The sequence below is a fragment of the Salvelinus fontinalis genome, chromosome 1 (assembly GCF_029448725.1).
Source record: "Salvelinus fontinalis isolate EN_2023a chromosome 1, ASM2944872v1, whole genome shotgun sequence".
NCBI classification, from domain to species: Eukaryota; Metazoa; Chordata; class Actinopteri; order Salmoniformes; family Salmonidae; genus Salvelinus; species Salvelinus fontinalis.
In genome coordinates this window covers 44,854,323-44,871,550 of record NC_074665.1, presented here as the reverse complement: position 1 = coordinate 44,871,550, position 17,228 = coordinate 44,854,323, and the positions used below count along the sequence as shown (strand labels likewise).

The following is a 17,228-nucleotide window of genomic DNA, read 5'->3' as shown; positions in this document are numbered from 1 at the left end:
TGTATGTTTTAGTATTTTCTCGTTAATAATACCTGTGTTCTCTTTTGTATGATGTAACAATGTAAATTATTGATTTGTATTTTGAATAATAAATGAAAAATATATAAAATCTTGCCCTACTACTGAACTGACACAAGTAGCAAAGATTTTTATAACTAAGCCAAGATTAGACCACAGCCCGTCGATGCAAACTAGAACAAATGAGTCATAGTGGGCAGAAAAAGCAAGGAATTCTGCAGAGCCAAGCACGAGCTAGCGAGATCCTATTGGCGCGTTCTAGCAAAATGTGTTTTTTTTCTGTTAGGCAACGCCTAGTCTGATGTGCGCGTGTGTAATAACTCAATTCAACTTTGCACTCCTAAACAAATACTTTTTTTTATATACTTTGGTAAAGTCTAAAAAACGTTGTCCACTCTGTTCAGAACTGATTCTACACTCTGTTCAGAACGGATTCTAGTTTGGGGAACAGAAAACTGTATTGAGACCAAACGTTTCATTAAATAGAAAATTAGCAGAATGTTGGCCAAATCCATCTCCTCCCACTACCCGCCACTGGGCATCCTCTCACTATCATATTGGTAGTGAGTGGAAACGCAAAGCGGATGCTTCACATTTATACATCCGGTGAAATATCTGTCTCATCTCTGCATGTAATATTTGTAACTCAAGAAGGAGATCACGCTAGCTTGCAGAGCAGCTAACTAGCTAAAATATAGGCTAAAGATACCACTGTAGCTAGCGACCTCCACTTAATAATTATCACAACAACAAAAAACATATTTGCCATCAAATTTAAAAAGGGAGGCAACAGTCATAATAGACTTGTCTTAACAGCCAATGTGTATTATTTAACATTATTACTAAAATAGTACTCACTTACAGGAATGAGTCATTGTTTACACGTTGCTAGCTATTCCATAAAGTCACTCTAAACCACATATTTCCTATTTTTCTGTGGTTTAGTCACTCTGGCTGGACTGAAGAAAACGCAAATTCAAAGTATGCGGCGTCCGTCTCGCAACGGACCATTCAACCGCAAGGGGGAATTGTGATTCCACTCAGTTGTGGACGTCCCAATTTAAATGAATGGCATCTGGCGCAACGTAATGCAGTGCCTATAATGAATGAACTAGGCATTAGAAGTTCAGAACCAGAACGTGTTAGCTATATATAAATAATTATGCTCAAATTGAAAAATCATTAAACTAAATAATGACGTTTCTATCATCCTAATCCAGGTAAAGATTACATCTCACATTCCAGTGTTCGAATTTGTGTAAACAAGACTGCATGGGATTTCTGTTTTTGCAACTCTCTGCAGCCAATGGCTATGTCCGCTGTCGCAATAATTCCGGGAGCCACTTGTGGATTTGACAGGTCTAATGCCGCGTTCAAAACAACTGGGAACTCGGAAAAATACGAGGTCAAATTATGACAACAGTGATCTTCAGGTCGGAAAGTCGGAGCACTAAAAATATGCCAGAGTTCCCGAGTTGGACGACAATTTAAAACGATTATTCCCAGTCGGAGCTCATTTTCTTACAAGTTCCCAGTTGTTTTGAACGTGCCATAAACGGTTCCACCTCAAACACATCAAAACAACCGCTATACTGATGTTGGCTAAAGAAGCGGATCTGATTTAATCGAGCCCTACATTCCTACTAGTTAGTGTTGTAACGTTAACTAATAGCAATCTATTGTTATTCGTAAAGAGTTTATCAAATTTGCCAAATATATAAAAAATATTAAGACTAGTGTGTCAGTGTCCTTGCATGCTAACAACAACTGCAGGCTGGGCACTAACGTTACACAATGTTGTTACTGTGGCTAGCTAGCGCCAATTACACAACTTGAGTTTCAGTGGACAGGCATAATAATGTAATGAATGACGAGACTGTTTGATTTCAATAAGATCACCAACAGAGCAAATACATATTATAACACTACACCTGACACAAATACTGAGTGAATGAAGAAAATAGTAAAACTTTACAGTACTTTTGTATGTTGCTTCTCTCCTGGATTCAGTTTGGTTTTCCCGCAACTATTTTGGCGCGTGACCACAACCCTTCCCGTTGAAGAATGACAACTTCCTTTCCCGAGCAATCTTAAATGCGTCATATCCGTTAAAAACAACAATAAAGTCCTATGGTAAGAAAACTCTTAAAGTCATGTCAAATAAAGATATATTTTGATATACTTAAGTCTTTCTGTTGTTGAAATATCGATAAATATGAGACTTTGCTACTGACACTGTTGTTTTGAACCACCGAGTTAGTACCGTATTTTAGCCAGCTAGCTACTGTTAGCTAACATTAGCCCAATCATGTTCTAAAGGAGCCTAACATTATTTCTTATAGTCCAAGGTCGGACCGTACATGTTCTGTTTAAAGGCAAATTGGCTCTGGAAGCCAGAATGTAAACATTAATCGATTCTCAATTGCTGTACGGTTCTATAAAGATAAATACCTCTACTTTCATACCACATCAAAAATAATATCACAGTTGTACATTGTTTTAACCGGGTTTAACGCAGTTGCTGCGGACAATACTTTTCAATGACAACATTACATGGATGTATTCATTTCGCTGATTCTATTGCAAAAAAGTTTCTTAAACGGAACGAAACTGGGATGGGACCTACCTGAATTTGTCCAATAGAACTGAAGTTTTGCATCTATTTGGACTAATGATTACACCCTACGTTTGTGGCATCCTCTTCCCTTTACACACAGGTGTTCGGAGACGCAGATAGTTTATTAACACAGATAGTCCACTGCCTGTTTTCCGTCAACAAACGCTGTAACATGGAAATATGGCCGTGTGGTGTGGTAACGCTATACAGGGGTAGTCTTTTACCTTTTGTTTTTTGACAATTATTTCTCGCTGATATAAAAACTTATGTTTCCAAAACAGTACCGCAAACGATGCATGTTAATGTTTAGAGCAAGCATCCGGGTTCTTAACAAAATTCACCCAGTCAGTAGATACTGTCGTCAATAGGCGCAAAAGTAGTTGGCGTCTATGAATGGGGTAAGCTAAACTGTGCTAGCAAAACCACCAGTCACGAGTAGTTTGCCCGCCAGCTAACCCTGTTAATTCTGTTTCCAGTGTTGCTATGGAGGGCTCCAAGTCCTCTAGTACCACCATGCAGGTCAGCTTTGTGTGTCAGCGCTGCAGTCAGCCTCTAAAGCTGGATACATCCTTCAATGTGCTCGACCGTGTCACCATCCAGGAACTTATTGGTATGTTTACCTGAGTGTATGTTTGAGAGAGCGTGTGTGTACATGCTTTGGAGAGCGCTACAGAGGAAGAGATGGAGATCAGCGTTGTGAGTCTGTGTGTTTTCTATCCCATCAGCTCCTCTGGTCACAGTGACACCAAGCAAGCAGACAGAAAGCAATGAGGCGGAAAGTGCTCCAGAGGTGAGACACTGGGTTTGTTCAATCCAATGGAAAGATGGTTTTAAAACCAGGTTTCACAGCAATATCCTTTATAGAAATTAAGTTTTAAACACTGACAGAGGTTCTGATTTTCCTCCAGGAAACCTTTGTGGAAACAAAGCAAGATGGAGTCGCAAGAAAATACATCCCTCCTGCAAGGTAGCATCATGTCTAACTTTCTACCTTCCAATCTGCTTGGTCTACACAGTGTAATGCCCTGCTCTCAACTTGAACTATCATACCCTTTAGGCCTAGGATGATGCCTACATAGTTGTGTGTGTGTGTGTGTGTGTGTGTGTGTGTGTGTGTGTGTGTGTGTGTGTGTGTGTGTGTGTGCGCACGTGCGTGCGTGCGCAGGATGATGTCCACAGAGAGCGCCAACAGCTTCACTCTGATTGGAGAAGCGTCGGACGGAGGCACCATGGAGAACCTCAGTCGGAGGCTGAAGGTGACAAGCGATCTGTTTGACATCATGTCGGGCCAGACCGACGTAGACCACCCGCTGTGCGAGGAGTGTACCGACACCCTGCTAGACCACCTGGACACGCAGCTCAACATCACAGAGAACGAGTGCCAGAACTACAAGTGAGTAGTCACACACTGCAACTACACTAACATTACAGAACTAGTGGGTAGTCAAAGTGTACTACACTATGTAACACACAGCAGGATTTGCTCTAGAAATATTTTCTTAGGCAGGGAGACCCACTAGGACTTAGTTTATACCAATATTTTGTTGCCTGGAGCAATATTGTGCATCAAAAGAGGATCACTTGTTTGCAGAACTGGTGGCTTGATGGGCGGCAGGTAGCCTCGTGGTTAGATCATTGGGCCAGTAACCGAAAGTTTGCTGGATTGAATCCCCGAGCTGTCGTTCTGCCCCTGAGCAAGGCAATTAACCCAATGTTCCCCTGGTGCCGAAGACGTGGATGTCGATTATGTCAGCCCCCCCACACCTTTCTGATTCACATTTCAGTTGAACGCATTGTTGTACAACTGACTAGGTATCCCCCTTTCCCTTCTACGGCTGTGGCTAGCTAGATTAAGAATTTACTTAGCAGGTTATTATAATTTACATAGCAGGTTAGGATAATTATGTTAATAAAAGTGTTAGGCTAGCATGCTGTACTCCCATCTAGCCACAACCGTAGAAGCCATCAATCCAGAGAAACCATCAGATAGCTAACGTTGAAGTAGGGACCTTAACAAACTTAACAGTGAGCGAGTGAAAACACAGAAGACCGAGGGCTATAGCTATGTAAAACGAGTTATCTTATTCTTCTGGCTTTATCCAGCTCTATTTGTGATCGATCCTCTGACATCTGTGACGTTGTGGACGATAACATCTGAATTCGTGTTCGTTAACTTGCACGAGCTGTATTTGAAGTTGCATGTGCTTGTATCCACTGCTAGGTAAACAGGTTTCTGATGACGAACTGTGCATGCAACTTTTCATGACGCGGCCGGGAAAGGTGTCTGTGTGTTTTGTGTTTTTCATGTGTCTTTTTCCTTGTCTGTGTGTGTGTGTGTGTGTGTGTGTTTTCCTTGTCTGAATACGGTGTGTGTTCTCTACTAGGAACTGCCTGGAGCTGCTGTCCCAGCTGAAGGAGGAGGAGGAGGACAGCCTGTTGCTGGAGCTCCAGAAACTGGGTGAGGAGGAGTCGTCACTGGTGGGGGAGCTGGAGGCGGTGGAAGAGCAGAGGGCTGCCGTGGCCGAGGACCTGGTCCAGGGACGCAGCCACTCCCAGCAGCTAGACACTGAGGAACTGCAGTGAGTAATAGCTGTCTGTCCTCCACATCTGAGGAATTTTGGCTGTTGTATTTCTAAGTTCAAAGCACTTTGGCTGTCATCCTGTCTCACATGGGTTAGAGCGTAAAATGAGCTTTGGAAGTCCGCTGTCTCAACCTTATGCACTTAGTAAAGAAATGAATGGGACACCGTTCACCCTACTGGGAACTGACATTTTGAGAATGTATAACGCAGTGTTTCTAAAACTCGTTCCTCGGGACTCCAAGGGGGTGCTCGTTTTGTTTTTTGGCCTAGCGCTACACAGCCTAATCAACTAATCATCAAGCTTTGATCATTTGAATCAACCGTGTAGTGTTATGGCAAACTCCAAAACGTGCACCTCTTGGGAACCTGAGGACCGAGTTTGGGAAATGCTGGTATATTGGAAGACAGGAGAATGGGACGAGGAAAAAGAGCGAGACACCAAATCGACCCCTACTCTATGCACAATATAATTCAATTTCACAAATGAGTCCCTTATCCTCCCCTGGCCTGTGTGAGTGATGTGTGTCTGTGTGCTCCAGGTACCAGAAGGAGTATAGTGAGTTCAAGCGGCAGCAGCTGGAGCTGGATGACGAGCTGAAGAGTGTGGACAACCAGATGCGATACTGCCAGATTCAACTGGACCGCCTGAAGAAGACCAACGTCTTCAACGCCACCTTCCACATCTGGTAAGGACACATACTCCGACGCATTACAGACGCTTATACATGCACTAAAATACACAGACGTGCACAAACAAACACACGCATGAATTATTGACCCAATGTATGTCAGTTTTAGCGACTTAATCTCTGTTTGAAGTGGTGGCGATTGCATGCTTGCGTTTAGAATGAACGGCTGCCTCTGTCTCTCACCCCTCATCTTGTCTTCACATAGAATTTCAAACGGCATCTTTTACATTGATAGTTTTTAGTGCTTACAATAACTTTGTCTCTGGTCCCCAGGCACAGTGGCCAGTTTGGCACCATCAATAACTTCCGTCTGGGTCGACTACCCAGTGTCCCCGTCGAGTGGAACGAGATCAACGCCGCCTGGGGTCAGACCGTGCTACTGCTCCACGCCCTAGCCAACAAGATGGGGCTACGCTTCCAGAGGTCAGACATGATGCCACACACAAGGACATACACATGTGCACACCCTTCTGCGCCATGTAATGTGTTTAGTTACCAAAGAAGTAACTGTATTTTAATCAGTTATTTTATCATATCCAAATAAACATGATACATTGTACAATATGTCATTTAAAATAATGTAAAACATCTTGCTGGATTTCTTGAACCTCTCTCTATAGATACCGCCTGGTCCCATATGGAAACCATTCTTACCTGGAGTCACTTACAGACAAGTCCAAGGTAATGCTTGTTACCGGCAAGTGAGGTCTCACACTTAAAGGCATATGAACACACTTTCTGCTGGCTACTATATGGAGACAAAAAACATATATATATATATATATATATGTATGTATGTATGTATGTATGTATGCGTGTGTGTGTGTGTGTGTGTGTATATATATGAGCTGTGGGGAAAAAATAGTGAACTATCCTTTTTAATATTATTTTGCAATGCTCATTAGACTGGCCCAAGCCAACCCCAGTGAATAGGCCATGTTGTATATGGTACATTCCACTCTCTCTTTCTTCTTGTGTGTGTAGGAGCTACCACTGTACTGTTCAGGGGGTCTGCGCTTCTTCTGGGACAACAAGTTTGACCATGCCATGGTGGCCTTCCTGGACTGTGTGCAGCAGTTCAAGGAGGAGGTGGAGAAGGGAGACACAGGATTCTGCCTTCCCTACAGGTCAGTCAACTAGTCTAGCAGACATCATTGAATTATAATTGTAATCATCTATGGAATATGCCGAGAGTCCAAGGATTAAGCTGTCAAAAGCTGACCAACTTCAGTTATTTGTGTAAATTTGGTAAGTTATACCACTAAATTAATTTGTTTATCTTTCTTCATTTTTCCAATTCATAAAAAAATCACTCCTTTTTGTATTTGACAAATACGTTCCCTTGTTTCTTAATATTTAATTTATTCTACTTTCCTGCACTAGTAACACATCTGACAGAATGATTTAGATGAGTATTTGGATTAGATTTTATTGAGGTGTTTTATACAGGTGTTTCTGTAGATTTGAGTAACTGCTGAACACTGTTGGTTTAGATGTTTCTGTATACAATACTGCCTCCTAGTAGTACTGCCTCTTATTGGAACCCTCACAGATTCCAAGGTAGAAGTCCTCATTTGGGCAGCAGGTGGTTTAGCAGTTACTGTATGTCTGTCTGATCAATCCAAAATACAAAAGAGCTACAGACTCAGGTCCCTTGGTACATCACACCACGGATCGCGTCACGTAGCCAGCCAGTACAGTGCCTTTGAGCCGGTGCTTGGTGGAGTCATAGACCCCCCGTCTAGAGCTCTTGGAGGAGAGCTTGGCACAGATCTCGCTGTGTTTCTCCAGGCGACTAGGATCAAAGCACCGGCCGCAGTGCTCACACTGCTTCAGCTTGGAGTTGGCTGCACTCATCCCAAATCGACGTTTCAACACCACCTGAATGAATGGATGTTATCAGATGGGCCAAATAATGGGCAGCTGGGCAACAAAGACAAGATGTACAATATGTACAAACCAGATGAGGCTGGTGGGAGGAGCTCATTGTAATGGGTTCATTGTAATGGCTGGAATAGAATAAAAGGAACGGTATCACACACATCAATCACATGGAAACATGTTTGATTCCGATCAATTCATTTCATTCCTGCCATTACAACGATCCTATCCTCCTATAACTCCTCCCATCAGCCTCCTCTGATACAAATGCACGTGATCACCAACACTACACTAGATCAACAGTTAGCATGGCTTTGGAATGTCAAGCTACTTTACCTGTCTGTCCTCCTTTTTCTCTTCCATGTTCAAACCCTTCTTGACTTCCTTTGGCTTGTTCACAGTGTATCTCGTGGCTGTCTGCTTTGGCTTACTTGCCACACTGCTTTCGTCTCCATTTCTCCTCACCTCTTTAATCCTTTCTTCCTCTTCTTCGTTATCTCTTATAATCTCCCATAGGTCAGAATCCACCTTCATCAGGCAGATCTCCTGGATGAACTTCTCCACCTTTTTTCTGAAACGTTCTTTTGCATTTATCTCCTCCAAAGCCTGAGCATCCATCTTGGCCCCACTCTTAATCAGTTTCAATTCTTGGGTGACACTGATCAGCTTGGCCTTCATACATGCCATCACCTCCTCAGCCTCTGAGTTAAAGACGTCCCATACCATTTCATCGGGGCACGGCGGTAGATCCTGTACAGTTAGGGTCTGAGTCTTGAACTGAACGTGTTTCTTCACAACCTGCCTTCTGAACTTTGAAGCAGCAGGACGAGGGCTGCCCTCTGGTCTGACTGGCTGGAATGGCTTCTTCTTGGCATCATTGTTTGGCACAGTGACTCTGGCTCTAATGGGAGGCAGTGGCAGCTTGGCGACCATATTGGCTCCATGGACTGCCTTCAATGGCTTGGCACTATGGAGGTAGATGTCTTTCACCACGCAGGTTTGATCCCTCTTGGTACGGATGGGTTGCAGTGGCTTCCGGATGGGAGGAACAGTAGCCTTCCCTGACTGCTGAGATGTTGGAGCTACATGCAGTCCTTGACTCTTCCCATTGCAGATGGACCTCTTCTTCTGCAGGACTGGGATTCTTGAGGGAGGATGTGGTTTCTTTTCCACAGCCTTCAAACTGGCAAGTCGCTGCAGAGCACCCTTTCTTTCTTCAGTCAACTCCAGTACTGGGATTCTGGAGGTGTTAAAACTGTTTTGTTTGAGCCCTGGAAGCTTCTCAGTGGCCTTGGGTTGAGGTGGCAGTGCAGGCTGAACGGAGTTGCTACTGGCAGCTCCAAGGTTCCCTGTTAAAGCATTATCTTCCTGTAGCGACTGCAAGAATCTCCTCCTCATCAAGGAGATTGACAGTGACATTCTTCTAACCTCGTTCTGCAACTAAATTTTCGTCTAGAAGAACTTTCTATACTTTATTGTGATCTACTGTGTTAACTATATCTCAGGAGGAATCTGCTAGATTGTCTTGGATACTAGTGTTCTATTTTCAGCAATCAGACGCCAGAATGTTCAAACAGAACATTTGGAATTTATTGATCAGTTGTGATATCATAATTGGTTCACATATAATGAGACTTCTAGAATCTCACACACTTATGCGGATGTGATGTCATAATAGACCACAATATACTGCCCAAAATGGTGAATGTGACCTACCTGTGTTGAACTGCTTGCCCTCATCTCATATTTAAACATGGCACTTTTCTTTGAAGTGAAACATATTACTGAACTCTCTGAATTGTCAATTTAAAGATATTTTGCCAATTCATTACTAAATTTAGCTAACGTAGTTAATTCAGAGAATCTTACCTTTGCCTTGGCAGTCTTGTCCAGATCATCATGGCATTTGTAGTTCTTTATGATAGCTACATTAGCAGCTAATTAGCAGTTCATTTTGGGGGGCTAAATACAGGCGACTAAATTGATAAGTCACCTTGTCCTACAGATATTTCCATGATTATAAAAACATCACACAAGGGTAAGCCTACATGAAACACATCCCTTATTTTAAATATTTCTAAAATTCCCTATGGGGAGAAATGAATGTTGGAAAAACGGTTGGAGCCATTTCCTTGTTTGACTGCTATGTTTTATGGGTATTATGACTCATACTGTTGTACTCTATTGTACTTACACAAATAACTGGAGTTGGTCAACTTTTGACAGCTTAATCCTTTGTCTCTGCATGATCATTTGCCTCCAACTAGTCACTAGCATGAGAAATGTGCAGATTATTTTGTTTCAGTGTACTGGCCTTAGATTTAAAAAATGTGGGTGTTAGCAGCTGTAGATGTTGCACCAGTTTCTTTCATACCCCTCAAGAAATAAACACTTGTGGGTTTGAGTTTTAACAAACCTTTTTCTGTTATGGTTTAGGATGGATGTCGAGAAGGGCAAGATTGAGGACACGGGAGGCAGCGGCGGCTCCTACTCCATCAAGACCCAGTTCAACTCAGAGGAGCAGTGGACCAAGGCGCTCAAGTTCATGTTGACCAACCTCAAGTGGGGTCTGGCGTGGGTGTCGTCTCAGTTTTACAACCGATAGAGGAGGAAGATGAGGACTCACCCTGGGTGTGCCCCTTGACCCTTCTAAAACCACAATTTCATCACAATGTGTGACTCTGTAAAGTAGTTATTCTGCAATGCTCTCCTTGCTTCCCTATGATGTTTTGAGAGGGTGGGGAGAAGACTGGAGGAAGGACTTTTGAGATTCACCTCTGGTGTGAGTTCCAATCCAATAAGTCTTGTTTCCTTGTTTGATTTCCATATTGACCATATGAAAGGACAAAATAAAAACTGTTAAATTGTACACATTCAAGTCCACCTAGACTCATAGGTATAATGAAGAGAGCTATCTGAGACTTTTGGAGCACATTCCAGGATTGAGTCCTAATAGTAGCTAAGTGACTTCTGGTTGTGTCTTTTCCTTCATATGTACATATCTTATGACACTGGATAGGTGACAGCTGTTGTTTCCAATTGACCTGTTCAATTCTTAAAGATCAGTACACATGAAGGGAAGGAGAGAAGGACACGTTGAACTACTGAGATGCAGCACTGGAATGGGTTCTTATGTATCACAAGCTTCTTACTTTGCTCCAGAAGAAAATCTAGAGTCACGAATCTGGTTTTCTGCCTATTTTTCTTCAACTGGTTTGTATCTTAGTGGTTCAACTCCACTCTAGCCACGGAATAATGTACATTTATTATGTTTTAATAGTTTTTCTTTTACTGTGTTGACAGGTAAAGATGGTTTAATTTCACCATGCGTTGGAACAGGATTTGAACGTTAGCCTTGTCTGTTCTCTTGTCTCCCCACTCGCAGGGCGCTCGAAGTGTCTACCGAAAGCTTTGGCATCGGGATTATGCTGTGCTTTTGTTCATTGGCAAATTCAACAAGGCAATCCTTTTACTACAAGTGACTTCTTGGTGTAGATTTAAATGTAGACAAGGAGGCTTGTGGCAGTATTTAATGCCCGTATCACTGTACGATTTGGTTTTTCAGGTTCATTACACATATGAACATGCCAATAACGGACCCACACAGAACGCCTTACGTAAAAGGATATTTCCAATTCTAACATTTGTATAAAAAAAGGTCATCAAAATGTAGAGACAGATAGATTGATTGATTACGTAAGTATTCAACCTCCTGAGTCAATACATGTTAAAATCACGTTTGGCAGCGATTTACAGCTGAGAGTCTTTCTGGGGAAGTCTCTAAATGCTTTGCACACCAGGATTGCATGTTAGCCTTCAAGATCTGTCAAGTTGGTTGTTGATCATTGCTACAAAGCCATTTAAGTCTTGCCATAGAATTTCAAGCCAATTTAAGTCAAAACTAACTGGGGTGCTCTTGAACATTCAGTGTCGTCTTGGTAAGCAACTCCAGTGTATATTTGGTCTTGTGTTTTAGGTTATAGTCCTGGTAAAAGTTGGAAATCTCGGTGTCTAAAGCAGACTGAACCAGGTTATCCTCTAGGATTGTGCCTGTGCTTAGCGCTATTCGTTTTTTTTTCATCATAAACATACTTGCCGATGACAGGCATGTAGCCACCACCATGCTTGAAAATTTGAAGAGTGATACTCAGTTATTTGTTGTTGGATTTGCTCCAAATATAATGCTTTGTATTCAGGACATAAAGTTAAGTTCACTACCACATTTTTTGCAGTAGTACTTGTGCCTTAATTGCAAACAGGATGCATGTTTTTGGAATATTTTTATTCTGTACAAACTTCCTTTTCACTATGTCATTTAGGTTAGTATTGTGGAGTAACTACAATGTAGTTGATCCATCCTCAGTTTTCTATCACAGCCCTTAAACTACATTTAAGTCACCATTGGCCTCATGGTGAAATCCTTGAGCGCTTTCCTTCCTCTCCGACAACTGAGTTAGGAAAGACACCTATCTAACAATAGGTGCATTTTTTGCGAGGCATGAGAAAACCTTCCTGGTCTTTGTGGTTGAATCTGTGTTTGAAATTCACTGCTCATCTTAGGGTCCTTACAATTATCTGTATGTGTCAGGTACAGAGATGAGGTAGTAATTCTAAAATCCTTATCAGATGAGTCCGTGCAATTTGTGACTTGTTAAGCACATTTTTACTCCTGAACTTCATGCTTGCCATAACAAAGGGATTGAATACTTGTTGACACAATACTTTTAATTCATTCATTTGTAAAAATCTCTAGAAACATAATTCCACTTTCACATTATGGGGGATTGTGTGTAGGCCAGTGAAACTCAACTTAATCCATACAACAAAATGTGGATAAAGTCAAGTGGCGTGAATACTTTCTGAATGCACTTTTAGATTGGCTTTTCAGGCAGTCATTGTGTTGCTAGCCTTGTACATAGCACGTAGCTAGCTCTGTATAGCTGTGTATATTTAAGTGTTACCAGTTAGGCTATTCTGCTTTTCTCTGGTAAAGAAACTCATTTGGATGATAAGGAGCATCTGAAATTACAACAAGGGGGGTTTGGTCAAGTGATTACATCCAGAAGTAGAGGTGTAGCAATTCTTGTGAAAAACAACCTACCACTTAAGGTCTTGAATTGTGTGAAAGATAAATGTGGTCGCTTTGTTATAATTAATGGTACTTTACAAGGGCAGAACATTTCCATAATGAATATCTACTTCCCCCCTGCCCACCCCTCTGATTTCCTCACTAAGGTATTTCTAGACTTTTCAGAATTAAACTGACACTGCAGTGGTTGGAGGAGATTTTAATTGTTTGTTGAACCCCCTTATTGATAAGTTTCCCAGCGGTATAGCTTCACTCTCTCCTCAAGCTAATTCACTTAAAGCTATTTGTGATGATCTGGGGTATGCTGATGTTTGGAGAACTTTTCAGCCCTCCAACAGAGTTCACTTTTTTCTCTGCACCTCATGGATGTCAGACTAGAATAGATTACGTTTTTATGCCCAGGATGTCTTTGCAGTCTGTTTTATCCGCTAGGATAGGAAGTATAGTCATATCTGATCATGCAGAGGTTATCCTGGACATAAAACTCAATGGGGAATTCAATCTGTCAGGACATTGGAGGTTGAAAACAACCATTCTTAAAGACCATACATTCACATCATATTTTATTACAGAGTTTAAAGCATTTTTCTCTATTAACTCTCAATCAACAGATAACCCCTCGCTCCTTTGGGAAACCTGTAAAGCGTACACCAGGGGTCTGATTATGTCATACACAGCCACTAAGGGGCGGAAAAAGCGTGAAAAGCAAAAGACGTTAGAGGGTGAATTAGGAACTAAAGAGAAGGACTACATTAAAACTCCCAATCCTGCCCTATTAAAGGAAATATCAGTCCTTAGATCAACGTTGGACTCTCTCCTAACACAGGACGCTGAAAAGAAAATGAGATTTATCAGGCAAAGGCTAAATGAACATGGCGATAAGCCAGGAAAGTACTTGGCGTACCTAGCTAAAAAGAGAGCTGACTCACAGTCAATTGCTACTATTACTGATTCTGATGGCAATCATGTATATGAAAATAAATTGATAAATGACTAATTTAAGACATTTTATGCAAATCTTTATGCCTCAGAACTACCAAAAGATGCACCCAAATTAATGCTGAACTTCTTTTCTAAGATTGAGCTCCCTACTACCTCCGAAGAACAGAGGTCTCTCCTTAATGCACCTATTACAGAGGAAGAGGTAATGTTCGCAATTAAGAATTTGCAAAATGGTAAGGCCCCAGGACCAGACGGGTTTTGTAGTGAGTTCTATAAAGAGTTCCTTGGCCTGATCCTTGAGTCATTGCGTGATATGTTTAACCACTCATTTTCAAATGACCAGCTCCCTCAAATGTTGTGAGAAGCCAACATATCACTTATTCTCAAAAAGGAAAAATGTTTTCTTTTTAATTTTATATCACCTTTATTTAACCAGGTAGGCTAGTTGAAAACAAGTTCTCATTTACAACTGCGACCTGGCCAAGATAAAGCATAGCAGTGTGAACAGCCAAAAACACAGAGTTACACATGGAGTCCAGAGTCTTGTTCCACGTACAGACCAATTTCCCTTCTGAATGTGGATAGAAAATTGCTTTCTAAAATTCTAGCCACAAGATTAGAGGACTCACTGCCACTAATTGTAAAAGGAGACCAAACTGGCTTCATTAAGGGCGGTAAGTCATGCAACAATGTCAGGAGGCTTCTTAACCTCTTTCAGCTAGGGGGCACTATTTTTATGTTTGGAAAAATACCGTTCCCAAGGTAAACAGATGATTTCTCAGGTCCAGATGCTAGAATATGCATATAATTGACAGATTAGGATAGAAAACACTCTAAAGTTTCCAAAACTGTCAAAGTATTGTCTGTGAGTATAACAGAACTGATTTTGCAGGCGAAAACCTGAGGAAATCCAACACGGAAGTGCCTTTTATTTGGAAAAATCCCTGTTTCATTGCCTGCCCATCCTCCATTTAAAGGGGTGTCAACCAGATTCATTTTCCAATGGCTTCCTCAGGCTGTGACCAGGCTTTAGACATAGTTTCAAGCTTTTATTTTGAAAAATGAGCGAGATTTATCAAAACGCGTCAGGTGTCCTTTGATTAGTTCATGCGCGCTAGAGTTGTAGCTCGACATTTTCTTTCTCTGTAGTATTGAATAGTATACCGTCTGGTTGAAATATTATGTATGTTAAAAACAACCTGAGGATTGATTATAAAAAACGTTTGACATGTTTCTACGAACATTACGGATACGTTTTGGAATTTCCGTCTGCCCTCGCATAATTGGCCATGTGTATGTAATTGTGGTGGAGGCTATAGGAGAGAGGAATAACGTCGTGGGAGAGGCGAAGCTAAATAAATGGTGGTTTTTGGTTATGAAAATAATCTTTATAGAACAAAAAAAACATTTATTGTGTAACTGGGAGTCTCGTGAGTGCAAACATCCGAAGATCATCAAAGGTAAGCGGTTAATTTTATTGCTTTTCTGACTTTTGTGACCAAGCTAATTTGTGGCTAGCTGTTCTTACTGTTTTGTCTAGTGATTGATGAACTCACAAACGCATGGATTGCTTTCGCTGTAAAGCACATTTTCAAAATCTGACAGGATAGGTGGATTAACAACAAGCTAAGCTGTGTTTTGGTATATTTCACTTGTGATTTCATGATTATAAATATTATTATTATTATTTATTTATTTTTTTATCCCCTTTTCTCCCCAATTTTCGTGGTATCCAATCGCTAGTAATTACTATCTTGTCTCATCGCTACAACTCCCGTACGGGCTCGGGAGAGACGAAGGTCGAAAGTCATGCGTCCTCCGAAGCACAACCCAACCAAGCCGCACTGCTTCTTTAACACAGCGCGCCTCCAACCCGGAAGCCAGCCGCACCAATGTGTCGGAGGAAACACTGTGCACCTGGCCCCCTTGGTTAGCGCGCACTGCGCCCAGCCCGCCACAGGAGTCGCTGGAGCGCGATGAGACAAGGAAATCCCTACCGGCCAAACCCTCCCTAACCCGGACGACGCTAGTCTAATTGTGCGTCGCCCCACGAACCTCCCGGTCGCGGCCGGCTGCGACAGAGCCTGGGGGCGAACCCAGAGACTCTGGTGGTGCAGTTAGCACTGCAATGCAGTGCCCTAGACCACTGCGCCACCCGGGAGGCCCTATTATAAATATTTTTTGTATTTGTTTTGAATTTGGCGCTCTGCAATTCAGCAGTTGTTTACAAAAATGATCCAGCTAAAGGGATCTGTGCGTCAAGAAGTTCATTTAATTCAAGCCTACCAACGAAGTGCTATGGATGGTCTTGTGCTCTCCCTAGATGCTGAGAAAGCATTGATCGTGTAGAGTGGTCTTACCTATTCTTTGCTCTAAATAAATTTGGTCTAGGGGACCTATGTTATATTTCTGACTGGATCACAAACGATGACTCCTCTATTTGGTTAGACATTGAGACTTCTCTTTCAAAATACCCCTTACAGGATCTTTTATTTTTCAGAAGTTTCAAGTCTGTAGAAGGTCACTGCAATAATCCTATTACACTTAACACACTCAAAGTATGGAGGTCAGTTTAACATTTCCTGGGAAGGTCCAAACTAACCTCTGCTCTTACCTCAATTCTTAACAACCCAGATTTTGGTCCAGGATTGCTGGACGCTGGCTTTAACATTTGGCTTAATAAGGGCATACGCAGACTAAATGACTTATTTGCTGATAAGATTTTGTCATTTGAGCAGATGGTTGATAAATATCGACTCCCAAAGCAGGACTTTTTCCGCTTCCTACAAGTAAGACATTATATTCTGAAGAGCACCACCTTAATTGGCAACCCTGATATGTCTGTCATTGAAAGAATGCTTTTTTTCCCCACAAAGGAAAATGCCTGTAAGTGTAACGATACTCTAAATCCTCCTCCTCCTGAGACGAGGAGAGGAGAGAGGGATCTGAAGACCAATGTGCAGCGAGGTATGATGACATGATTTATTTAAGACACGACAAAATAACAAACACGACGTAGACAGAAAACGAACTATACTTGAATCAACTACAAAACAAATAAACGATGAAAAGAGACCTGGACACGAACTTACATATAACGTGAAGAACGCACGAACAGGTACACGACTACAAACGAACGCTACAGTCCCGTGTGGCACGAACATACATACTGACACAGGAGACAACCACCCACAAACAAACAGTGTGAAAACACCTACCTTAATATGGCTCTCAATCAGAGGAAATGAAAACCACCTGCCTCTAATTGAGAGCCATATCAGGTCACCCTTAAACCAACATAGAAACAGAAAACATAGACTGCCCACCCAAACTCACGTCCTGACCAGCTAACACATACACAAACTAACAGAAAACAGGTCAGGAACGTGACATAACCCCCCCCTCAAGGT

General features: G+C 41.9%; 2 protein-coding genes across 4 annotated transcripts in view; one reads left to right on the top strand and one right to left on the bottom strand.

Moving 5' to 3' along the window:
- Positions 1-2,083, bottom strand: part of LOC129855320 (breast cancer type 1 susceptibility protein homolog) — a 42,539-nt gene extending 40,456 nt beyond the window's left edge. For all 3 annotated transcript variants that reach the window (XM_055922855.1, XM_055922863.1, XM_055922873.1), the window contains exon 1: positions 1,999-2,083. The gene's annotated coding sequence lies outside the window, so the exon portion shown is untranslated. The remainder of the gene's footprint in view (positions 1-1,998) is intronic.
- becn1 (beclin 1, autophagy related) lies at positions 2,077-12,009 on the top strand. Its single transcript, XM_055922882.1, has 11 exons — positions 2,077-2,151; positions 3,112-3,245; positions 3,361-3,425; positions 3,544-3,602; positions 3,801-4,028; positions 5,020-5,214; positions 5,757-5,903; positions 6,180-6,329; positions 6,527-6,587; positions 6,891-7,033; positions 10,224-12,009. The coding sequence occupies exons 2-11, from the start codon at positions 3,119-3,121 to the stop codon at positions 10,390-10,392; spliced, it is 1,344 nt and encodes a 447-aa protein (XP_055778857.1). The 5' UTR covers positions 2,077-2,151; positions 3,112-3,118; the 3' UTR covers positions 10,393-12,009.
- The last annotated feature ends 5,219 nt before the right edge of the window (positions 12,010-17,228 follow it).

Coding starts and splice junctions, on each gene's coding strand:
- becn1 (XM_055922882.1), top strand. CDS start 3,119: ATGGAGGGCTCCAAGTCCTCTAGTACCACCATGCAGGTCAGCTTTGTG. Junction 5,904..6,179: donor AACGCCACCTTCCACATCTG/GTAAGGACACAT, acceptor TCTGGTCCCCAG/GCACAGTGGCCAGTTTGGCA. Junction 6,330..6,526: donor ATGGGGCTACGCTTCCAGAG/GTCAGACATGAT, acceptor CTCTCTCTATAG/ATACCGCCTGGTCCCATATG.